This window comes from Dermacentor variabilis, chromosome 1, assembly GCF_050947875.1.
Source record: "Dermacentor variabilis isolate Ectoservices chromosome 1, ASM5094787v1, whole genome shotgun sequence".
Taxonomy (NCBI): domain Eukaryota; kingdom Metazoa; phylum Arthropoda; class Arachnida; order Ixodida; family Ixodidae; genus Dermacentor; species Dermacentor variabilis.
Genome location: NC_134568.1, coordinates 26,344,304 through 26,369,674, shown reverse-complemented (window position 1 = coordinate 26,369,674; position 25,371 = coordinate 26,344,304). Strand labels below are relative to the sequence as shown.

The 25,371-nt window shown below is 46.8% G+C and overlaps 2 protein-coding genes across 2 annotated transcripts; both read right to left on the bottom strand.

The window, feature by feature from the left end:
* Nucleotides 1–12,957: 12,957 nt before the first annotated feature.
* On the bottom strand, nt 12,958–14,210 carry LOC142570523 (uncharacterized). The gene is made up of 2 exons (XM_075678900.1): nt 14,116–14,210; nt 12,958–13,463 (listed from the first exon to the last, which is right to left on the bottom strand). The coding sequence occupies exons 1-2, from the start codon at nt 14,178–14,180 to the stop codon at nt 13,004–13,006; spliced, it is 525 nt and encodes a 174-aa protein (XP_075535015.1). The 5' UTR covers nt 14,181–14,210; the 3' UTR covers nt 12,958–13,003.
* Nucleotides 14,211–15,607: 1,397 nt separating this feature from the next.
* LOC142569891 (uncharacterized) lies at nt 15,608–24,890 on the bottom strand. Its single transcript, XM_075678634.1, has 3 exons — nt 24,786–24,890; nt 20,751–20,860; nt 15,608–15,778 (listed from the first exon to the last, which is right to left on the bottom strand). Exons 1-3 carry the CDS (start codon nt 24,862–24,864, stop codon nt 15,608–15,610), a joined length of 360 nt encoding a protein of 119 aa, XP_075534749.1. The 5' UTR covers nt 24,865–24,890.
* Between the last annotated feature and the right edge of the window lie 481 nt (nt 24,891–25,371).

The window sequence follows — 25,371 nt, the reverse complement described above, 5'->3', positions numbered from 1 at the left end:
CTTCAGACAAATACATAGTTAGTTAGTTAAATGGGGTTTAATGGCGCAAAAGCGGCTGAGGCTATGCTGCGCCAAACACGAGGTGTTTTGAAATCAAGTTTATGAAGGAAAAGGCTTTGTTAATCTATATTTTATGCAAAAATCCAGTGTCGTGTAGAAATTTACGGACGTCACATAATGGGACTAGCGGGTCATCACCTAAAATTAAAGCAGGGTGTAAAGGTATGTGTAGTTGATATAATTTGTGCAAAAGTGTTCGTCTGTGTGTTTCAGTCTGCGTACATGTGAGTAATATGTGCATAACTGTTAGTGGCTGCTGACATTTCTCGCATGTTGGTGTGTCTTCTTTCGTAAGTAAGTAATTGTGCGTGAGGTGTGTGTGCCCAATGCGTAGTCGGCATAAAACTACTTCGATGAACCGCTCCTGATGATAGCATGACTTCCACTCGCCAACTATGGGTTTCGTGAAATGTAGCTTGTTGTCGGCACAACGGTCCCATTCGCGTTGCCATTTTACCTTGAAGGCGTTTCTAATTGCACGGATGCTATCATTATATGGGAGTTTCGTGTTTGTAATATCTTTGTACGCTGCCATCAATGCATATGTATCAGCTGCTTCGTTACCCGGTATCCCAACATGGCTTGGGACCCAGCAGAAACGAATTGTCCTCCCGTATTCGTTAAAAGCCACCATGTTTAAAATATCTCCAATCAGGGGTTCACACTCAGATTTCAGATGTAGTGCCTTCAGTGTGCTTAAAGAATCTGTGTATATGACTGCATGTTTGTGTTTATCAGTTATAATCTTTTTAACAACAACCCAGATAGCGTAAACTTCAGCCGTGAAAACAGAAGCATGTTGTGGTAATCGAATACTTGTTTCCCAATTTTCCGCTACGACCCCCACACCCACGTGATCTTTTGTTTTAGAGCCATCAGTGTGATATTGCATGTTATTTTGATATTTGTCCTGAAGAGCATTGAATTCTTGTATAATGTGTTCGCGTGGAGTGTCTCTTTTCTTTAAATGTGCCAATTTCCAGTCGCACAACTGTGTGAAATCGTACCACGGGGCCAGCCGTTGTGGTTTCTTGGCAACCTGGAGGACTTCATGGGGAATGTCATAATCCCGACAGTATTGCTCATACCGCAGGACAAGTGGCCTAATCATGTTCGGTTTATTCGTGTAGTGTAAGCGTGAGTTGCATTGTGTGAGGATGTTGTAGCATATGTGTTGCGGTGATGACTGAATTCTGAGTACGTAGGAAAAAGTGAGTAATGCTCTGCGCTGCTGTAAGGAGGGTTCATTACATTCGACGTACAAAACTTTCAATGGGTGAAGTTCTGTAGGCACCACTCGCCAGTCGCAGTCCAAGGTTATGTACTGGATCAAGTCATTGGATGTAGGATTGTCTGGCTGAGCCGTAAACAATGGAGCCGTAGTCTAAAAGGCTACGAACAAGAGACCGGTAAATACGTAAAAGACACGTTCGGTCGGAACCCCAGTGCTTATGAGATAACACTTTGAGGATATTCAATGCTTTATTTGCCTTAATTTTTAGTGCTTTAATGTGGGCAAGAAAGTTTAGTTTTTTGTCAAAGGTTACTCCCAGGAATTTATATTCTTGTTTTACCGGCAGCGCGACATCATTCAATCTTAAAACCGGGTCTAAGTACAACCCTCGTTTTTGCGAAAATAGCACTGTAACAGTTTTCTGAGTAGAGAAGCGGAAGCCATTTTTCTCAGCCCACTCCATTAGTTTATTTATTGTTATCTGAAGTTGCCTTTCACATGTTCTTAAGTTAGAGCCGCGGCACGCTATTTGTAGATCATCGACATATATGGAGTGCATAACAGAGGTGGGAATTACATTGTTGACAGAGTTCATTTTTATTATAAAGAGTGTTGTGCTAAGTACGCAACCTTGTGGCACGCCGCTCTCCTGGATAAATGTGCGCGAGAGCACAGTGCCTAGACGGGTTTGGAATGTTCTGTTGGACATAAAATCAGCGAGACAGTTTAGCATTTTGCCACGGATTCCTAACGCGGCGAGGTCACGTAAGATTCCAAATCTCCACGTGGTGTCGTACGCTTTCTCAAGGTCGAAGAACACCGCCAGGCAGTGCTGTTTGTGTAAAAATGCTTCACGTATTTCGTGTTCAAGTCGGACGAGGTGGTCTGTCGTTGAACACCCTTTCTTATAGCCACACTGGTGAAAATCAATGGAGTTCCGTTTATCAAGCGTGAAGGTTAACCTTGCATTTACGACACTCTCGTACGATTTTGACAAACAACTTGTCAGGGCAATGGGTCGAAAGCTGCTTGGGGATGTGGGGAATTTTCCTGTTTTTAAAAAAGGTACAACTATTGCATTTTTCCAACATTTTGGCATGCTTCCGGATTCAAATACTTTGTTAAAAAATTTAAGGAGAGCATCTACGGATGCTTGGGACAGGTGTGCGAGCATAGAATAATGGATCTGGTCAGGACCTACTGCAGTTTTTTTGCCAGCACAGAGAACCCTGTTAAGCTCTTGTAACGTAAATGGAGCGTTGTATTCGTCCCTTGACGTACAAGTAGTTGGTAGTTTTTCTTTTTCTGCAGATAGTTTGTAAGTTAAGAACCTGTTTGTATAATTAGCCGAGCTAGAGACGTTATAGAAATGTTCCCCAAGTATATTCGCTTGTTCTTGTAGTGTTGTCTGAGTGCCTGAAGGTGTGAGTATGGGTATCGTGTATGGTGTGTAGTCCCCCTTAAACTTCCTGACCTGTTCCCACATCCTTTTGGATGTGACGGTGCTATTAATTGTTGATACATATTTTTGCCATGAAGATTTTTCTGCCTGTCTCCGAATGTATCGAGCTTTCGCTTTGGCTTGTTTAAAATTTAGAAGGTTGTTATGTGTTGGGTACCTGCGTAAGATTCCCCAGGCCCTATTTTGCAGCTTTTTTGCTATGGTACACTCGTGTGTCCACCAAGGATTTAGCTTTTTGCGAACAACGCCAGAAGATTGTGGAATGGCCTTTTCAGCTGCAGAAATAATACAGTTAGTAAATTTTTCATTAATTTCGTCGATGCTTAAGTTTGTTAAAGTGAGCTCCTCCAGCCTGGCACTTTCTGTAAAAACAGCCCAGTCTGCCATTTGTAACCTCCATCGGCGTGGCCTGTAGGATATAATGGGTAGCGTTGAGGTGAGGTTGATTATGGCAGGTAGATGATCACTGCCATATGAAGTCTCGAGTACATCCCATTTAAAATCTGTAAAAATGTCCGGAGAGCAAAAGGCTAAATCGAGGCAGCTAAAATTGCGTGAACTTGGTGAAAAATAAGTTGGCGCACCTGAATTTAAAAGACAGATGTTGTTTGTCAAAATGAAATCTTCGATAAGTTGTCCCCTTGGATCATTCTTATCGCTGCCCCAAAGAGTGCAATGAGCATTAAAATCTCCAACTAAAACAAAAGGCTCCGGCAGCTGGCTAATTAAATTTTTCATATCTCGAGTTGTGAAATGGGTATGGGGAGGGATGTACAACGAACATATGGTGACAGTCTTAAATGTTAAAACAGTGACGGCTACTGCCTCAAACGCAGTTTGTAGTGAAACGTTCCGTGTGGGGATGCCGCCTTGGACGATAATAGCGACACCTCCTGACAGACGGCTGGAGTGCTCGCGGTCCTTTCTTATGACAATAAAACCTTTAAGAAAATGTGTATGTTTGGGTCCCAGGTTCGTTTCTTGAAGGCAGAATGCTACTGGTGATAATTTATTTATGATGTCTTTGATGTCACCTAGATTGTGAGTTAGGCCTCTGCAGTTCCAATGAATGATAAAAGCCATCTTATTGGAATTGGGAAAAAAATACTTATGTGTGTGAGCTTACAAATTGTAGGTGACATCTATTTGAAACCTGGTTGCTCTTATGAAGGGTGGTAACCGCTCAGGTTACCTTTCCCTTTCTCACAGAAGTTAAAATATGTTTCTCCTTCTGTGTGCGCTCCAAGGAGCGCGGGTCTTTTGGCGTCAATGACGCCGGGATTTTTGTATCGACGTCCATCGCCTTTTCCGAGGCACTGGACGATCGAGAGCCAGGCGCCGAGACGCGCGTCTCGGGCCGTGGGGTACGCTTCAACTTCGGGCCCTGCGGCACTGTTGTCTGCGGGCCCGTATTCGTTGCTGGTGGAAGAGCACTCGCTGCAGCCACCAAGGGGGCGGTTGGGGTTTCTACAGGAGTACCGGACGTGGACCCTGTAGATTCCTCAGACCGGTGTGGCGCTGCCCCCTGCCGCGTCACACTGGCATAGCTTACCTGAGGTAAGTGCGCTAACCTTTTCCTCGCTTCATGGAATGAAATCTTTTCCTTTACAGTTATTGCAATTATTTCTTTTTCTCTTTTCCAGCAAGGGCAGCTCCGCGAGTAAGCTGGATGATCGCCCTTGCAATTGACACATTGTGCGGGAGCATTGCAGTTGTCAGATGGATGGTCGTTGGCACTACACTTTGCACATGTCTCCTTTCCTCTGCATGATTGTGATGCATGTCCGAACCTCTGGCACTTGAAGCACCGTCTCGGGTTCGGTATATATGGTCGGACGTTGATTTTCAGGTAGCCTGCGTCGAGTGAACTTGGCACAGTACTGGAGCCAAATGTAAGTATTACGTGTTTTGTGGGGATCTGTTGGTCGTTTCGTCGAAGTGTTATCCTTTGTACCTTGATTACATGTTGCTCCTGGAATCCCTCAAGGAGCTCTTCGTCACTGAGGTTCATGAAATCTTCTTCTGATATTACTCCTCTGCTGGTGTTGAGCGAGCGATGTGGGGAAATTGTGACATTAGTGTCACCGATGCTTTTGAGTTCACTGATTTTTTCGACTTGTTCTTTCTTTGTCAGTTCGAGGAGGAGGTCTCCACTTGCCATCTTTGATGCTTTGTAGCCTGATCCGATCGCGTTTGATAGGCATTTGGATACTATGAAAGGTGATAGTTTTCTAATAGTTGTGTTGCCTTCACTGTGAAGGACATGGAACTTTGGGAAGGTGTCATAGTTTGGTTTTAATAGGAACTGAAATGTTGCTTCGGTGCGCCCTCGTTTTGGAGGGCGATCTTGGAGGGGGGGAAAAGCGTTTGCCATGTAAACACTGGAAAATTCGGCGGCGATGGTGGCCACCCACCACCAAGCCCAACAAGGGGACGCTACAAGGTTGGAAGAGAACCTGCAGACGCCAGCCATGCATCGCCGCTATAACCTAATATATATATACCCAAGGCAGGATATATTACACACGGTTAACCCTTGCCGCCAGGAAATACGGAAGTAATAAGAAGTGAAGAGAAGACAGGAAAGATGTAAAAGTAGGAGAGAAAGACGAAGATTGGAGAGGAGGACAGGAAAAGGCGACTGCCGATGTCCCCCGGGTGGGTCAGTCCGGGGGTGCCGTCTATGTGAAGCAGAGGCCGAAGAGGTGTGTTGCCTCCGCCGGGGGGCCTTAAAGGTCCAAACACCCAGCATCGGCTCAACCTCCAGGATCCCCCTTTCCCCAGACACGGCTAAGCCGCGCACGGCTACACGCGGGAGGGTCCAACCCTCGCGTGCTCGGGTACGTGGTGTCGCAACACACCAAACGCCTGCTTACGCAGACGCCCCTGCGGGGAGACAAATACATACCCACACCCAAAATACATTAACAAAATCACAGGGGGCAGGGAAAGCGACCAATGTAGGCTCTGTTCAGAAACAGGAACACTCACACACATAATGTAGGAATGCCCCTCGCTCCCGTTCTCTCATCCCCCCGTCAGCAGCGAGACTGACTGGACAGCCTGGCTCAGTTCCGGGGACGTCGACCGACAACTTGAACTGGTGGACTGGGCGGAAAAGGCCAAGCAGGCCCAGGGCCTTACTTGAGCCCTAACCCTCAGCCACGTCCCTCTTTACCCTTCCCCTTTCAATAAAGTTTATCACCACCAACAGAATCCCTAGATCACTATCTTTGTTATGTCGTCGGTATAAATTGTTAAGAAAAAGACTTCTAGAAATTTCACTTGCTAAATTAAGGTTAATCTTATCATCAGAAATAATACCATCTTTCGGTGCGTCACTTGTAGGTTTCAGCCACAGTGACGTGTTGATGCCGTTTGCGGTTACTTAGAATAAACCAAACGAATAACTTTTTCAAGGTTCTTTCGTTATTCCTTTGTCTTTGTGTCATCTTCTAATTGGTTTAATCGAATCTGCAATACATCAAAAGAGTAAGTAAATGTTTCAGCACACAATTCTGGGCCAATCCCCCGTGTAGGTATCAGCCATAATATGAGGCAATCATCATCATCTTCATTCTCATAACAAGTAGAAGAAAAAGAAAGACGTATGACATGAAGCGAATTATCAATTTGGAATACAAGGGATGGTCAATCCCGAACTGTGAGCATGCGCCACTATACCCCTCAGGTCAACAACAACAAACGCAACAACAGGAAAGCTTAATTTAGGACCGCCTCCGCAGCTGGGAATGCGACGTGCTAAAACAGGAAGAAGGTGCGCAAGCTATCTCTATCAAGAACATCTGTGATGAGCGGGCGTTAGCCAGTCATAGCGGCTGCTGGCGCGATCGCGCTCTCCAATATCAATATTTTCCACAGCTGTAGCATCGGGTTAGTGCCCGAGAGGTCTAACCCTGGACGGCCAATCTGTTGGTGGTAACTTCGAATCCTCAAGGCAGAATAGGAATTTATTTCTTTATAATTTTGTCACAAATCATTCTGGGATTCCAGCGGCGGCACTGGCCGACATAAAAGCGACCTGAGCAGCGAACGCATAACAGCTGTCACTGTAAATGGCCGACCCTCCGCACAGAAGCTGCGTTAGATGGACAAGTTAAAAGCAAGAGTTAAACTTCCTTTCCTAGGAGGCTGTAAGGCCATTCGATAACTGCGAAATACCGACGACGAATTCCTCATTGCTCTTTTATTGCATGCCGTCCTCTAGAAAATTAGGCAATGATCGTTGTACGCACTTTCGTGCGCGTTCCACTCAGTCCCCTCTAAATTTCGCTCCGATCACTGCGAGTAAGTGGCCGTGGTTTCTACCTTCTGGGTACGAGGTGCCATCTAACGACAATGCATAAAATTACTACTTTGTTATTTCCTGTACCATTTCTTGTCGCGTCAAAGAACAGTGTCGCTCATGCTGCGTTTACTATTTAGCACAATCTCTGCCAATAATCGCTAGTTCATCATGACACCTAAGTGCACGTGCGACAGAGCTACTGAATTCCAGCAGAATGCGAAACCCCCGCGGGTCACACAGAATAAGCGCACGAACCCTGAAATCGACAATTCTGCGGCAGTATATTGGCGGCTGCGGCCGCGGCCGAGACTGTCAAGCAAGAAAAGCATGGCTGCCGGAAGAAGAAACTGTAGAGGGCACAAGTAAGAACTACCCGTATCAGAGAGACTAAAGAATGCTTGAAACCGTGTGCGTGGATAACGTAGAAGCGAGATTCCCTGTTGGTCAGTGGCTACCGTCACTCGCCAGTGCCCGTGTGGCGGTTTCCAAGGGAAAAACGCATGCGTGAATCTAAACTTTTTTTCGTGACGGAAGTAGCTGCAAAAAAGTCGGAAGAAAAAACGACTGGACAGTACAGAGAGCTACTAATTTCCTTTTGTAGAGTGTTTTACAGTGCTCCTCGCCTGCTTGTCGTTCGACGGATAATCACGCAAGTCACATGAGCAGCATGGCACTTGAATGAGGGGGGAGGGGAATTTAAAAGACGATGAGACCAGAGCACGCGAACAGCAAAGCAGAAGCAAAGTGTGCTAGGACTGCTGCAGATAACATAGTAAAGTTTTTTTTTTCATCGACCAGCAGTCAAATACATTCGACCCAGCAAAGTCAACAATGGCCGCGTTCGTGTCTAAGCAAGACCGATGCGTGCATTCTGGTGCCCTAGTGAAGATGAAGGTAAATAATCGAAACAAAAGAAGCGGAAAACGTTTGCGTTGCAGAGCTCCTTCATAACTTTTTATAGCAACGTCTAACCTAAGGCAAGTTTAAGGAATGAGCATCCTTCACTGCAAGCCCACTCACATCTGGAAGAAATAGCAGCTGAAGAACTACCCTCGCTTTGCATCAGTTCAAGTTCCATGGCCACTGAGCTTGCGAGCTGAAAGTTCGAATATTTTTTGTGACGTTTAATGCACTTGGGGTTTGCAAAATCAGTGATGACGATGAGCCACAATAAACAGGAGCATATTTGTACTAAGCAGAAGGCCCTAGCTGACGGTCATTCCTCGGCGAATAAATCGCCTGTCCCTCGCGCCGGCTGCGCGTGATCTGTGCCACGCGCCCGCTTTGCTTGCTAGACCTGTCCCTAGCCAGCCGCCGTTCTCTTCATCTTCCTCGACGTCGGTGCTGCTACACACTAGAACAAAACTATGCACCTGGAAGTTTGTGCTTTCTAATCTGTACCAATCCCAGTTCTAACGCTGCTATTTTCATGGTGTAAAATTTCTGCAGTGCAAAAAACTGAAGTGCCGAAAGAAAGGTCAAAAAGGACGAAGGAAGAAGGATTACTAGAGGACAAACACGAGCGCTTTCTTCGTCCTTTTTGAGCTTTCTTTCCACACTTCAGTGCTTCAGGCTGCAGAAATTTTACACCATGGACTTAAGCCAACTCACCCATATCGCTATTCTTATTCGCGGTATGTTACTCGAGATTCTTCGAAAGCCCTGTAAGAACACAAATGTTTTCCTTGCGGGCTTACTGTTGAGGGAACCATAGAGCCTTCGAGAGTGAAGTATACCTCATACTTGAAAATCGCGTTTTTTTCATACTTTCATAAAGCCCGGAGACCGATTTACGAAACTTGATGGTGAGAGTGTTCCCCAAGTGACAAAGAAGCTTGAGAGCAAATTAAGGACCGCGAAAAGCGCGATGGAACGAAGAATCCTAGGCATAACGTTCAGAGGCAGAAAGAGAGCGGTTTGGATCGGAGAGCAAACGGGTATAGCTGAAATTCTAATTGACAGTAAGAGCAGGAAATGCAGCTGGGCAGGTAATTTAATGTGCAGGTTAGATAACCGTTGGACCATTAGCGTTACAGAATGGGTACCAAGAGAAGGGAAATGCAGTCGAGGGTGGCAGAAGACTAGGTGGAGCGATGAAATTGGGAAATTCTCGGGTGCTGGATCGGTTGGCGCAGGATAGGGGTAATTGAAGATCGCAGGGAGAGGCTTTTGTTCTGCAGTGGACATAAAATAGGCTGATGATGGGGATGATGTTCCCCAATTAGACTCAGGACCGGAGCGAAATTTCATGGCCTAATATAGCGGTCAACTTAACACAGCTGCATTGACATTGGGCTTAGGAGTCATTGGGGATACTTTTCCACAAGGGGCGTGGTGGTGGCGGTGCATACAGTATGCGTAACTGAATATTAGTTGGAAGAAAATAAACCACCAAACACAGCAGAACTAATTAGCACGTAGAGGCGTTAAATAAAACCACCAATCGCATCGCGAATTCTACCGGTCGCCCTTTTATTTTCGCCTCCTGGTTCCATGATACGCGTTTTTACTTTTTCAGTGCTATGTATGAGCATCGCCGCGTGAAAGGGTAACGAAAGGTAGCAGCGATAGCTGTACTTACATTTACTAAGGTTGGCAATGATGTTTTTTGGTGCCTCCAGTTTGTCTCCTTTCTCGTTTATTTACTTCAAACCATTGGCTTTTGTTTAAATATTGACGAAAGAGGACGTGCAAGAACGTCCATCTTCGGAAATGAGCGGACAACCGCTCCATTGGCGGTGCAGCATCTCGTCAAAAGCAAGCTCTGCTACAGGAAGCTTTTCTGCTCTTAGCATCACACTCCTGTTTTCCCAAGATGCACCACCCTACAGCCGCATAGCCGTCCTGTACAGCCACTACCTCAGGGAAAGGAGGCATAACGGAGATACGTCATCGACGCTGAAGTTGTCGCACATTGTCCCCTCTGTACGACGTTCTCAAGACGTGAATGCGAAGGAAGCGACGCTGGCAGAAGCTAAACGGCGAACGCTAAACGGGCGTCTTTTTGTTGAAGTGGGCGAGCATTACAAAGAAGCGAAAAAAAAAAGCGCAGCATAATTCATAATCAGCGTCAATTGCTGATCTTGCCAAGAGTCCCAGTGGGCCACAACAGGATAAAGTTTGGCACTAACGAGGATTCGTGGCAGAAAGGAAGCATCTAAAGCCCGTCTGGGTTTCCTGAAAGATCGCCTGCCGCTCAGTTACGGCTATACCAACTACTCACGAGCGCCTGTCGCCGAAAGAACCCGATTGCCTCAGAACGTGCAACAGGACGTTTTCTGGCTCTCGCGGAAACACGCGAAATATTAGCGGCTCCTTCACTGCTTGAGAGAAGTTTTGGGGGATGCCGTTGCCTCCGCGAAGCTCTTATAAGGACTGCTTTGCGAATTTCCGGCCACAACAAGAATGTTTAACCGGTCCTCATAAATTCGTCTTCGTACCATGATTACGGGAACGCTCCAGCTGGAGTTGAATAGAGGGTAAATACATAGGAAAATAATGTTTACGATTGAAATGCTGCATCGGCTCCGGGTACAGAGAATTATACTATAGTTTTGTCTCTTGTGGTACTTCAGATGTTTTCAGAGTGTACCATACAAGGCGTGCTGTGTTGGCCACCGTATTCTCACCATTACAGCTACAGGAAGGCTGTCCACGCGACATCCAGAGTATTGAACACAGCGCCACGGAAGGACGGCGTGAGGTATATGCGATGCAAGTTACTCAACACTTTATTGGTACGAGCCAACATTGGCGAAGACGTCCTGCCTGCATTGAGACGATTCTTTAATAGCCTCTGGAGGTTGTTAGATGCAACGAACCGGACGACTGATCTAGTGAATGACCATTATGAGCCGAGGAGCAGGCGGAGAAAAACTGCTTCACCAAATTTCCTTCGTCAAGCGCCGGGCTGAAAAAGAGCTAGCTCATAGTATCGACACGTGTGGGTTGGACGTGCGTTCTCTGTATTACAAGGAAACACGACGCCATCATGTCTGTTGACATACTGAAACGTATTCGGAAAATAACTTTTGGAACTTCGCTATCAGGATGGTGGTGGTGTCGATACAGGCAGGATTGAGCTTCGATAGGCCTGTGCATCATTTTCAGTGTCGAATAGGTCACGTAACGTTGATCCCGAAAGGGTCGCTCCTCGTGAGTTGCCATCCTAGGACTCTGGCCTGCCAGATCATAACTGAGCAGAATCTCAATAAAGTTGTTACCACCAGCCTAGTTTCTCGCAGATATGCGAGTAGAATGCGCACCCTTTCTTGTAGCCCTATCTGCGTTTCTTCCGACAAAGCTTTCCTGCTCCCCGATTAGTAATCTCACGGGAGCGTTGACCGAAGGATCAGCGGTTTGTCACGGAGCGCCATAGCGAAAGCCGCAAGAGTACCCGCATGAACGCGCAGTATCCTGCCCAAACAGCCTTCTAGGCTTTCCATTCTGTGGAAATTAGCATCCGATGTTTAACAGCTCATCTATATCTCGCCACCGCTTATTGTGTCCATCTCGTGCGCGCACGAGCCGTGGGAGAAGATCAAGCGCAACAGATTCGTGGGAGCTACGCGGCGCTGGCTCAAGTGCGAGCGCGCATTTGTTCCAGCGTTGGATGTGAATAAGCAGCAAGGGGTACGTCAAGCTCAATGGAACAGACTATATACGCAGTCGCCGCTCGAACAGGGGGGATGCTCTGCGCCCCGCATGTGCCTGCTCTCGCTATTTTCACAGATGCGCGCAAGGATGCTGTGGCGAGAGTCACCTAGAGATTAAAATTTCAAAGAGCTCTACACTTCTAGGCAAAATGATTAGAACATTATAACAGGTGAGAAAATTGCCGAGGTTTAAAGGTAAAGTTTAGAAATACAGTTCTGCTCCGCCTTCAGACGATTAGTGCACTTAAGCAAACTATTGAAACAATTCCGAACGTAAATAAGTCTTTGCCGTGTAACGCCAGAAAATTTTGCGGACATTCCTGTCCAGCTTCGCTTAGCATTGCTCAGAGCTTCGTTTTGACGGCACAGCAAAAATCGACGATCGGTTCTGACGCGTGCGCTCTCGATTTGTCTATAGGCAGAGAGCTGCTACGGGGGAAATCACATGTTCAGGGCCCCGTCTTGATTTTTTTAGTATCTTCTAGTTCCGGAATTTCAGTGCCGAAAAGCATTCCTTACGTCGGAAACAGGCAGCAGCGGGTAGCGCTTACACAATACCATGGTGCTGGCCCACATAAGCCAGCTATGAACGTTTGTGCATGACACTTTTTGATAAACGGTAAAACAATAACACGGTTATTTTATTTCAGATAAACTCATAAAGAAGGAAACGCGAGAAGCTCTAATTTAAGACGGACCAGTGAATGCTCTCAAACAAGGTCAACTTAGAATGTATAGAGCAAGAGACACTCGTATCGACTTGAAACTAAATGGGAAAACTGAAGCGCATGGCCGAAGGTAGAGTGCGCCTTCTACCAGTGACCATCAGAGACAGCCGTGCATATTCTGTTTGGCTGCAGGAATCGAATAAACATATCGTGGTGTCTGTCTTTGATGCCAAGCGCTCTCACCTCAACTGCACCGGCTGCAAACAGTGTGCTACTGCACCAGTATAGACAGTTGGGAACATTTTATGACGTGTCGCTGTAGCGACAAAACGAGAGAAGGACCCTCAAAGAAATCATAAGCAACTGCAACCCTCTTGAGCGCGCATCCTCGCCGACAAACAGCGAAGATCACTACAGAAGGCGGATAAAACTACCTTCGGCCATGCGCCAGCGTTTCATTTGACAGACAGTACAAACGCCACTACAATGCGTTTATCGCGAACACAACGTTGCAAGGTCAGACAATAAAAACATATCGTTACAAACTAGAGGAAATAATTACACTAACAAAATGTTGGTAAAGAAATTTACTAATAAAGGTTGCGTAAAACAATGTTAAAAGAACCTCGGCTCAGCCGATGGCCTAGCAATGGGCCCCTGGAAAAGATCTTCCTCGCAGGTACCGACGCCGAACCGCACCGCCTGATGCCTCTCGTCGCAGGGACAACGCCGATGCTGCTGCCAGCGGCTCCCCGGAGGCAGCGTGGTCGGAGGACGGCGCTGGTCCAGATGGATTTGGCGCAGCAGGGCCTCACTGTCCAAGTCTCGGAAAAAGGTCGCCTGGCCCCTGTCCACAGCGAAATCGTCGTCGCAGTAGGCGACTTCAGACGTGAAGCCGTTCCCAATAACGGTATGAAAAAGAGGAAACTGCGCTTTTTCTTGGTAACTGCCCTGCACTGCAACTGGTTCTTCCAGGATTTCACGTTGGAACAAATCCTGTCCACACGTGCCGCGTGCGTCGAACCCTTCCTGCCACGGACAGCTGTCGTGAAACGACGTCGTCGAGGAGGGGATGCTGCAACAAGCAAGGAGATTTTTTTCTACCAGGCATTGATTAACGGCGGGCGAACATGGGAAGTCTCAGCCTCGACCTAGCGTTCCGGCGAAGACGTTGTCCTCATCAGGGCCAAGACTTGCTTCTGACGAAAGCAAATCCCCCTTTCAAAACGCTAAGTCCAGACTGGCGCATCCCTTGTTTGTCCACGGTTCGTCAATTCTTACTTCCACAATGCAGTACGTGACCCCTGTTTCAGACCAGCGAATGAATGGCAAGACTAGTGAAGTAGTGAAACGTGACAGAACGCTCTCTTATGTTGTGCTGTATAAGCGGAGGAACAGATGCTTTATGGCACAGCGAATCGCACTCGTTTCAAGCTAACCTACATTCGCCATCTTGTTGCCGTTTCCTTCTAAATTTAAAATTCCGTGGTAATGCAAATGGTGGTCGCTATTTACTGCTGCGTTTACATATCAAAACAGTCTCACGGACCATAGGCTATCACTTCTGTTTCACTGAATAATCAATTGGCCAATTTGAACACACGTCACGAAATTGGACCATAGTGCCCTCATGTTTTGCTGCAAGCTATAGTATCAGCTAAGAAAAACCTCATTTTCGAAAAAGAAAGATGCGAGATTTCCTAAAGTATGATAGTAATTTCACCAACCTGTAGGATCCCAACGAAGCGAGAGTGACCGATGTGCGATCGCTCAGAGATGCGACGTCCTGCATTCCACAAGGAAACACTACTGGGTGGTTCAATGTCTGCAAAGGAAGATCGACCAACATAACTTAGTTGTATTCCGCGACTTACAGCTATATTCGTCATTGCACTGCCTCAAAAAGACGAAATTAAGGAAGTAACTATTTGCTCGATCAATAATTCTGACACTGGGAAGGTGTCTTAGTCACGGTAGTACGCGAACGTGCCTATCATTAATTAAGTTCTGGCGTTCTGCATGCCAGAACCACGGGTTAATTTTGGCCACCTGGGTTTTCTGTAACGAGCATTAAACATACAAGTACACGAACGTTTTCTGAATTCCTACCTCAAGAAATGCGACGACCCGGGTCGGAGTCAAACCCGCGACCTAGAGCTAGCAGCTCAACGCCATACCCACTCGGCAACCGCTGTGGGTACTATTCTTCCATAGGTAATGCATATGCCAGACACTTACAAACCTATTTGCGACAACTTTTGCTCTAGGGATTGCCACACAATCTGCGGCCGCAGCTTCTGCCTAGAAATCAAGTAGTTCGAATATCGAACTCGATCTCTCTCTCTCACTCTCTCTGTCTATGTCTGTCTCTCTTTCACTCTCTCTGTCTCTCACTGTCCCCCTCTCCCCCTCTCCCTCTCTCTCTGCGCCTTTCTTCTCATGGAAGTCCCAGAGTCGTTCGCGTTGCTCCTCACTGCAGGATCAACGCTCGCGACGCGGAAGCGCTCTACGCGTGAAGTTATTTAGAGGGCGGGCCGAGGAACTTCTTTAATAAAGGCGCGGACATTTCTATGAAATTTCAGCTGTGTGCAGCTTCGATCAATAACATCTTTGGGGAGACGCTTCTCTCCGCGTGATCCGCGCACCCCGTTTGACTGCTTGCAACGTCCCACTCTCGGTGAGCAGACGTTTAAGTCCCTCGCCGAGTATGTCGGCGCCGTTAACGATAGCTGTTACAGGCAATGGAGATGTAACGGTGCCAAGGACAAAGTGTAGCGATACCTTTTATTCATGGACTTTAGCTGCTTCCTCACTTTGGGTCACATGCTTTCGTTGCTCACCACGCCTTAGGGAACGCGCACTCTTGAGAATCACGGAAAGACAGCGACACGTGTCTAACTTTCCCTAACGTAGTGCTCGAAATTATTCTTAGGCTGTGAACAACTAGTTGTCGCGTTAGAAGTTGCAGCAAGTTGAACTGGATAATACAAGCCTCGGAAGGGAACAAACCGAAATATAAGCTACTTTTTTCCGCGTTCAGTTTATGCGAGGAATGCCGTGTCACCGATTCCAAGAGAAGCATATAACATAACCGAGGTATTTCTCTGGCGGGACTAACTTTACACTGTTTCCAATTCAAGCTCGTGTATCTATTACTATTATGCAAGGTCGTTCTCAGTGCATTCCCGCCGAAACAAAGGTGGGCGGCTTCCTTCTCAACTATAGTCTCACCTGGTGGCGGTCCGAAAGTAGTTCGTGAACGAAGCCCTCTTTGAGGTGAATCAACACTGGCTTCGCGCTGACAGGCCAGCAGTCCTCCGACAGTTGGAGTATGCGTACCGTCACCTGGTAGCGGATGTCGGTGCGTGTGGGAGCCGCACGAACAGAAAACTACAGAAGCGAATAATAAGTCACGATTAATGACCCGCACCTATAAATTTGCTCGAAAGCAATGGATAAAAAGCTCCCAACGGAAGCATAGCGTAAAAAAAAAATTGAAGAGAAAAACTTGGAAATACCCGAGGAGCTTATCAGAAGCACATCTCAGTGCGCGCCCACTGAGGGAAGGGATTAACCTGAAATACTCTATGGCTGCCAAAGACAAGAGTGTTTGAAAGTTTGTATTGATTACCGAATCCTTACGCAACATTTGGCACGTACGTAAAAATGGCGTCTTGCGCGCCGGAATCACGTTCTCCTTACAAGGCACACCGCAGTGATGGGACTCCAGATAAATTTTGAACACCTGGGGCTCTTTAATGCGCCCCCAAAATCTACGTACACGAGCGTTCCTTGTGCATTTCGCCCGCCTTTAAAATACGGCTTACATAGTTAAATAAGTAACCCACACAGAACGGATTAGGTAAGAAACGTAGAAGGAGAAAAATACAGGTTTTAGTTTAATTGAAGTCCGCAGAAATGCATCACCTATGCCCGAACGACCAAACGAAAAAGGAGCATTGCTACTGGATTACAGACAATATTAAGAAGGGATAACGTATTTTCAACATGACGTACACAGCACAATGTATCCTTCAGAAGAAAATATTTAGGAAGAACTTTGCCACTTCTTTTTATAAATTGAGTTTAGCAATAGCGCATCATCGAATGTGTAGCCCTTAGAGCAGTTCTTTATTAAGCTGAAGCAATGCCTCCATATCCTCCTGTAAAGGAAGAAATGCTGTCGTGCGGATATCGGACGCATGGACATAACTCGGAGAAAAAAATCGCCAACTTCGGAGACCACGGGATCCGGCAAAGGAAGTCCTATAAAAGACAACATCAGGCAATGCTGCGATGTAGCGTATGGTGGTGGTGGTAACAACTTTATTGAGACTCTGCTCAGTGATGACCTGGCAGGCCCGAGTCCTAGAATGGCCCCTCACGAGGAGCGACCCTTTCGGCCCAGGCAACGAGGGCTTTTTGTACTTTTTCTTCCGGCGTTCTGAGCAGCTCTTCCCACGTCTGTTGTGAGGGAGCTGGCAGGAGCGACCTGGGAGGGGGTAAGCCCTCGCACCCCCAAAGAATGTGATTCTGTCACATAATGTCTTGAGTGGACAGATTTGATCTGAAGCCTATCAACGTATGGGGCAGCAGCCCATTGCTTTCGGTGTACTCGTTTAGCCTGTTAAGAATGACGTGTTCCATAACCTTCCCCAGGCAAGAGGTTAAGGAGATAGGGCGGAGATTCTCTAGCTCCAGCTTCTTCCCTGGTTTGGGTATGAAAATTACGTTTGCATGTTTCCAGCTGGTGGGTATAGTTCCCTCTTTCCAGTGGATGTTGAAAAGATTGGTGATTTCAGTAACCGACTGATCGTCCAGGTTCCGTAGCATTTTATTGGTGATGCGGTCCTCGCCAGCCGCCGCTGTTTTGATGTTTAGAATAGCACGTACTTCAGATTCCATAATTTCGCTGTCTAGTTCCCTGTTTTCCTTTCCGGTATAAGCTACGGGTAGAGGAATATCGGTGCTTGTATTAAAGTAGCGGTTTTTTAGAGCTTCAAAAAGGGCATCATTATCTCCCGGGAAAGAGTATGATCCTCTGAAGGTTCTTTTGTGATGCTGTTTTAGTCTGACTGGGGTCAAGTAGGTGTTTAAGCAGGAACCAGGTGTTTTTGCACCCTAGCTGGCCATTAAGGTGGTCGCATAGCTGGTGCCAGTATTCCTGACAGCTTTCGTGAGTATTTCTCGATATCCCGTTCCAGTTGCGCGATGCGTCTGAAAGGAAAGATTGTCTTCGGAATGTAGCACGAAGGTACAAAGAAAACAGGTAGGGGTTTCAAAGAAAGAAACATTTATGGAGTGCCACTTATTCTAACATATTTAAAATAAAATTATAGTAACCTTGCGCGACAGACTATTTACAACTCAAATTTATGTGCAATAGAAAGGCAGACAGGGGGTATACCTGCACAATAACTTTCCAGTTGAAGTTTCTCCAGTTCCTGTAAAAATTTCCCACCGGCCTCGTTCACCCACATCACCGGGTCGACATACGAGCAGAGCTACAGCTGTTGAGCAGGTGCTCTTGAAAGCGCATCCACTTAACAAATAACGCCCTCAAATTAACACTGCAACTCAGGTACTTTTTTTTTACGGTCAAATCTAAGCTGCGTTAAGGTCTCCTGCACATGTGCGCAAATATTTATGTAGGAACTTGCTACAATTTTCTTACCGTTACGATTCTAAAATTTAATTAACTGCTCGAAGCAGCGGTCTAAGGCCCCTCACGCCAGCTTAGCAATGTAGAACGGCGCTCCTCACGTGCCTAAATACTGAATTTGGTAGCATGTTCTTCCCAATGCCCACCAAATTTTTTGCTGGAGAGAAAAGATTCTGAAAGCGGGGTGGTGAACCGAAGGACAAACACCCAATTTACTATCGTGAAGTTCATCTAAGGAAACGCCTTAGCTGCAAACGTTTTATTCCTGCGGCAACCAGTGAGCGCAACCCCAATTGGTACTAATATGATAATTGCGTAAGTCTCCCCTACCACCCTCTTTTATTTAAATAAAGAATTGTGAAATATGAAGTCACCCAACGCTTACGGCTACTTTTTTCCTAACGGTAACATAAGAATAATCTAGTAATCAGGCTTGTGCGTGAAGAATTAGATTTACTTATAATTATGTTCGTTAGTAATATTGTAACTTCCCAATTTCTTTGGAAACTGGGACACACAATTCAATTACTTTTTTTCGCTAACCGATTACTGCAGTATTTCATACAGAAACTGAAAGCAATCGTTTTATGTTTGCAACACTTACCGAACAACGGAGCAATGTACAGCGCGTTTCTTCTTTTATTTGTTATCAGACATTGGCACGCAGCTTGTTTCTTGCTAAATACGCGGCCGCGTAACAGCTACTTCTCAAGCTGGCTGGTATACTGCTTTTTCTGCACACGAAGCGTTAAATCAGGGCTAGCAGACTGGAGGAGAGCAGAATGGGAGAATCACTACTGAAGGCCTGTCAGGGTAGATACTTGGGCTTGCTGGTGTAACATTCTGCAGTTTTTTCCTGCAGCAGAAATAGCACGCCCGTGTATGTAATGTTTTCTACGTCCTTATGCCATTTGCGCCACAGGAAAAAAAAGAACTGCGAAGGTCCGTTGTGAAGAGGGAGAGCAGCTGAGGCAGATAGCACGGCGACATGCCGCACACGCTGAGGGAGAGCGGATTCGCTGCATTGTCAAGGGTGCAGAGCAAGTGCCTTGGCCAATGCCGGAGTCGGCGCTTCTATCTCAGTGCGTGGTCGAGGCGAAGAAAAAAAAAAAAGACGCCTGCTGGAATTGAATCTGTGGACTAGCGTTTAATCTGATCTACGAGTTCCATCTCCCTTCGACGAAAACGCTCGGCCACCACCCGATCAATCGCAGCGACCCTCCTGCAGGCTTGGATCTATCATTTTGCCATTGATTGCGTCACGTCTATGTTACGATGACGGCAATTTTGTAATTTCGGGCTTTTTTCAGACGCGGTTAACAAAGCTTGACAGTAAAGTCTTCGGAAACTGTAGATGCCCTAGAATTTTAAAGCGACACTAATTCAACCGCAAATCGTCTGACTATAACATTGCCTCGGAATTCTGACTTACAGTTGGCTCCTAATCTTTAAATTCGAACGAGTTTTCTTCCACGAAATACAGTATAGCGCACCTGGGATCGAGAGCTCAGGCCGCGGAATTTTTCTTCCAGACGTTCCTAAAGGATGCGCACTGTGATAATTTGCCCAAATGCAGGACTTACAAACCACAGCTGTCAGCACTTACGGCTGCTAGAAGACAGTAGTTGTTGGTGTCCCGACTCCTTCGTTATGCAAATTTTATTGGGCTATCTCTAATTGTGCTCTCCATCTTCATTCGCATGTCGAGTCGGCACTCCACTGCATTTATTGGCAAAAGAAAACGAAGGAGACAATCACACTGTTACGACTGACATCAGGTACGGTGGTTTTGGTCAATACGCGGTGCCCGTTTTTACATCGCTGATAACGATCTAAGGGAACGGCGTTCTGGAAAGCACATATTTTGTGACCTAAATGTATGCTCACACCGACTAACAATGACAATGAGCTCACTACTGTAATGCGAGTTAATCTCATAACGACGGTGGAACGCTGCTAGCTACCACACGGTATTAGCTAATCGAGAACAAAGTGGCACCCTAGGCTGCTCGGATCCACTTGCGCGTATTTCCAACAACATTAACACGAATAAATCAACCAGATATGCCGGGAATAGCAAGTGGTGCGCAAATTTCATACAACGCCTTTATTCAATTACAAAGTAAATTGTACCCACGAGTGGTAGTACCAGCCTGAGTTGATAGGACCACCCAAAAAGCCCACGTAATGGCGGGGTATGCTCGTACGTTCACAAGCTTCGTGATGCCAGCGGGGAAGAGCTACATATAAATGCGTTTCAGCGAAGTGGAGGCCATTCCAATGCAACTAGTCGGCGCTGAAAGGCAACGACGTTGCGTTGCTCACTCGGCGCGAGCGTCTCGACGTCATCCAGCATTTAGTGCGCAGCGCAGCTAGCCAATCACCTGCTGCGCCGAAGAAATCCGGCGGAGAAAGGCACCGGCCACTTACAGCAGTTCTGCTTGTGAAGCAACGCAAAGACGATAATTCATGCGAAAATTTCAATGTAGAGGCGGCTAACATAAAGCAACTATCCTGAAGCGTGCTCAACACTGCCGTCAAACATGACGTCATCTCCGTCGACGTTACTAGAGTCGCGCAATTTAGAGGATCACAAAACATATTTGCCCCCCATCTGCATCCACACCACTGCAATCTGAATCATCGCCCGGTAGGGCCCCAATCAGCAGTTTATGGTGTAATACGTGCCACAGCACTCACCGACGAACTCCGCAACCCTTCCTTGAGATGTGCAGGCAAGTCGAGGTGCAGTGTGGACTTGGCCCAACCGAAACCGTCCAGCAGGTTTGGCTGCAGGGCTACATACGACGCTGCGTGAGAAGTGAAGACACCGATTTTAAGCAAGACAAAGCACTCCACACTCGTGGATATAAGGGTGAATAATAACGCCAGCAGTAAAGCTCAAAAATAAGCGAGAAACTTCGAAAACTAAAGAATCAGAGAGTCCGGAAGGCCGCATCAAAAATGAGAAATGAAAGCTGAGACAGTATAGTCTATTTGCCGAATGACTTATCGACAAAAATATAACATTTGCAAAAATATTCTGCGCATGTTTGAGAAAGGCATTTTCCAAACGAAAATGCTATTGTGGGCTTTCTCTCATTGTTCAAGAAAACAAAAGTCTTCGTAGACTGGCGCCAACGTGCGACTGCACTGTACTGAAGAGCGAGTTCTAGGCCGCGTTAACGCGATCTCGTGAAACGCAAGACGAAGCTCTACTCAGCTGGCCGAGAAGCGGTCACATATCACAAAGGAGGTTTAATATCATCGAGAGCGATAACAGGAATATGCCTTGTTTCCCAGCCAGAGTTTCTATTTCTGGCTGCTGCACAGAAGAGGGTGCGCACTATTTTGCAAGTCATCTATCATAACAGTCGCAGCAGTCATGGATTACTCGAGTTCTTTTAGTAACAAAGGAGCCAAAAATAAAACTACTTATTCTTATGAGAGATGAATGCATTAGACAAACAGAAGATATCTTACACCTTCCATCAAGAGCGTTCTTTACAACTGACTTTAGTTTTATTCATTTTGATCAAGATTATGAGAGTTCCTGGCCGTTCCGTATCCAGCTACACCCAAAAAATTTAATTGCAGCAGCAAAAGCCTACCAGAACGTGTAATATTAAAAATAAGAATTTAATTTCGAGGGTGTTACGTGCCTAAACCACGATATTATTACGAGGCACACAGTAGTGTGGGACTCCGGATTAATTTGACCCCCCGCGGTTCTGTAACATGCAGCCAATGCACGGCACACGGGCGTTTATGCATTTCGCCCTAACCGTGCTCTGTAGGGCATTGCATTTATGTGGCCTACGTAAGCCATGTTAGCTTAAGTATAGAACACATGAACGCTAAGAAATGAAGTTGTCAAACATGGGCTGTATAATGTAAAACTATTCCAACCTCCTGACTTCAACTTTACGTCACCGCCGACGCAAGCACCGGGCGGTGACCCGCAGCGTTGTTTGAACCGGCCAATCAAACGCTCTCCTCGTTTATAGGCGGTGAGTTTTGTTTACTTTCAAAACGAATAGCATTGCGTACCTTGACCGGCTTTTCTCATCTAATTGCCTGCCAAGAGGCGAAGAGCACGCGGCAGTAGAAAAGGTTTCGGTGGGGCCGAACTATAGTGCAGTGCAAGTAGATAAGCGAATGAGGAGGATGGTGCTGGCGCCTTTTGATTTGCCCGATTCCCCTTGCTTATAGCGGGTGGTGCTTGGTCGAAAATCGAGGCGGAGTGCAATGGAAGGTGAAAAATGCAGCGGAAACGGATCCTGAGCGAAGTTGGCAGAGCGATGCCGTAAATGTGTAGCAAGCGCTCGAGAACGTTATACAATTAAGCAAAAAAAAATGTTTATTAAACGCAAATCAATTGATGCTGGCCAGCAGCTCCGAGTAGCCAGTGTTCGAGTGATCTGCTGGCAGACAGTTTTCTTTCCGGAATGGGTCAGTCTCTGGCAATTCCGAAATAAAATTTCACCGACGATTACGATACTCCCTAATGCGAAATTTGAGCGCAGCTCTACAAGTGTTCATTTCACGATATATTGAGGCAAAGAACTTGAGAGAGTCGGCAGTCGTCAAAAGTCTGATCTGCGGGTCAAGCTCGTCGGCTGTTATAGGAGACTCACCGAAGGTTCAACTGTAATCGCTAGTGCCGCGTGGCTTCCAGAAAGTACTACACAATTCGCGTCGCGCGTACGACGAGCGGTCTGGTTGAGACCAGATACGAGTTCGCATCGAGTGGTCGGGCAGGTCGCCATGATACCAGTTTCCCGCGAGTACGAGGGGCCGCTGATATTGGTCTCCGCCGCTCGCGTATTTCAACTCTCGCTCCGCGTTGGCTATTTCATCTTTCGCTGTGCTCGTTAGCACGGCTGCGCCGCCGACACCAACGCAGGAACGGGAGCCTAAGAGCTGCGCTCTCAAAACCAGTTTTATGCAGCATACAAATGCATCTTTAATGCGCACACGCCACTTTGACGTGTTGAGCTTTCGCAGTTTTGCAACATCGCGTTTCAGACAGAAGTGGCCTCAGCCCGAAAATTTGACCAATAGCGGTGGAGTAATGGCAAAAACAAATGTGTAGAAACGTAAATAAACATTTTTCTTTTGTTTGGTCTAATCACGCATGATCACTGCGCACGTCATATCTGTGCAGTCTTTGTGACGTCGCATGACAGACAGGTGAACTGGGGTGTCCGAAAAATTTGAGCAATCGCGAAGGTCTGATTGCAGAAATGCAATAGAAACAGTTTGGAATATATAGCTTTACGTTCAAGCGCCCATCGCGACACTCATGCCTCCCGCTTCAATCTGACTTGTGAAGCATTAATGCGCTTGCTACGGTTGATAGCCAGCTAATTGAAAATAACCTCACGTCGTCCAAGATATTCACCTGTCAAAATCTATTGCAACACTGAAGCGCATGAATGCTTGCATTCCGGATGTGATGCTCCTACCGAAGCCGGAAATGGAAACGTCGGACGCGTGCTTGTCAGCAGGACGTGACTCAACCTAAGGCACCGATACTGTTACTTAAAGAAACGCACTGTTTTCTCATACATGTGACGCACAAAAAAAAAGCGTTCGCGACAGTAGAAAATGCCTACTTCACTTCTAGCAGAATCCAACAACAACAACATCCATAGGACCTCTCCAAATGATATTTCATATTGACGGCAGTTATGGCTTATGCCCTGCCCCACAGTTCCCTGTGCATTGGAACGACCTTGCTTTATCCATTCTTCGCGCTCGGCCTTGCTTTGTACGCCCTCCTTTTGAGCGCCACGTTCAAAAGCTTCTCAGCCACATGCGAGGTGCCCAAGCTATACCATTTGCGCATTCAGCAGCCTCTTCCTGCGAGCGCTTTTACACTTAGTAGCTTTAACGGAACACTTCACCCATGCTGGGCTTCTTGCTCACAACCATAACACATCGAAGGATTTGAGAGGTTGACGTAATAGTGTGCCTCAGTAAGTCACCACTGCTTGTACGCCCGGCTCGTAGCCAAGCTGGCGTGGACCAGCCCCGTAACATGAGCCGTGTGTGCGTGTGTGCGTGCGTGTGTGCGCGTGTGCGCGTGTGCGTCTGACACGTGGACTTATCTTTCGACTGTTTCTTTGAGAAGTGTCGTTTTGTGTTTCGCTTTCTTGTTACGTTTGTAACATCGGGACAATGCTTTTCGTGAGGGGGGGGGGGCATTGACACGTGGACTGGTTTATCTTTTTCGGGTGAGCGCTTTTCACCGTCTAGCAAACGTTATAGCGCAGCGCGGGACGCGCCTGCATGTATCGGAAGTTTCTGGAATGTTACCGATGGTTCTATGCGCTGTCTGTTGCAACCGAACCTCGTGTAATCTGATGGTATGTATGCGCGACGCGAATGGTGTAGAAATTTCTGGAGGACACGCGGGCGCCAGCGATTTCCCTGGAACGTTCGATGGCTCGAGTATAAAATCCGACGCGCTTGACCGGCAGATAAGATTTTCGAAGATCGCCGACTGTGTTCGCTGCTATCGTTCTTTGAGCGTAGCCTGCTTTTGAGGACACAAGTTCGCCCAATAAAACGCTAGTTTCTCCAATCAGTTTTGCTGCCTCCTTCACCGTCACTACTACGTGACACTTACGTTGGCCGCAGGAAATTTCTTCCTGCCACAATAGTTCTAGGGCCGTAGACAAAAAAATTACAAACATTTTGAACAGGAATGAGACGCCCCCTCAAACTCACAGACGTCGTCAGACGAGCCGCTTGTCTTTTCATAAATATGCACGTCCACGGAGACGAAGTAGCGCTGCAGCACCTCCATCCCGCGAAGTTGTACGTGAAGGCAGCGGGAACTGCACGAGGGAGGAAAGCATTTTCTTTCACCCAAATGAACGTTTCATGGGAACTGACAGTCTGGTGTATATTGTTCCCTTCATTTGATCATTCATAGGTGTAATGCGGTTATTCTTACCTTCCTAAACCAATAACTGGCTTCGAAGACCGCAGTGGCACCAATAAAAGGGATAGCAAGGGATGACGAGAGTACAAGGAGGGACGTTAACTTAATTGCCATCTCAGCCCTGCGAAAGTGGATGTCCAGCGAAGCTGCTGAAAACCACTAGAACTGCTGTGGGGGCGCACAATGCTTTATTCTTTTAGAGTAGGGTAGTAAAGGAGTAATTGTAATTTCGGCATCAAGCCGCTGCTGGTCGTATTGCTGGCTTTTTTTTTTCCTTTAACACTCCTCATATTCACGCTGCTGCTCGGGAGTCCTAACTGTACGTTGCGTACCCATAGCGGTGTTACAACAAAAATGAGATCAGTTGCC

Coding starts and splice junctions, on each gene's coding strand:
- LOC142569891 (XM_075678634.1), bottom strand. CDS start 24,864: ATGGAGGTGCTGCAGCGCTACTTCGTCTCCGTGGACGTGCATATTTAT. Junction 20,861..24,785: donor CGGCTCGTCTGACGACGTCT/GTGAGTTTGAGG, acceptor CTTCTCACGCAG/CGTCGTATGTAGCCCTGCAG. Junction 15,779..20,750: donor AAGGGTTGCGGAGTTCGTCG/GTGAGTGCTGTG, acceptor TCGCTTCTGTAG/TTTTCTGTTCGTGCGGCTCC.
- LOC142570523 (XM_075678900.1), bottom strand. CDS start 14,180: ATGCAGGACGTCGCATCTCTGAGCGATCGCACATCGGTCACTCTCGCT. Junction 13,464..14,115: donor GCTTCGTTGGGATCCTACAG/GTTGGTGAAATT, acceptor TGCTTGTTGCAG/CATCCCCTCCTCGACGACGT.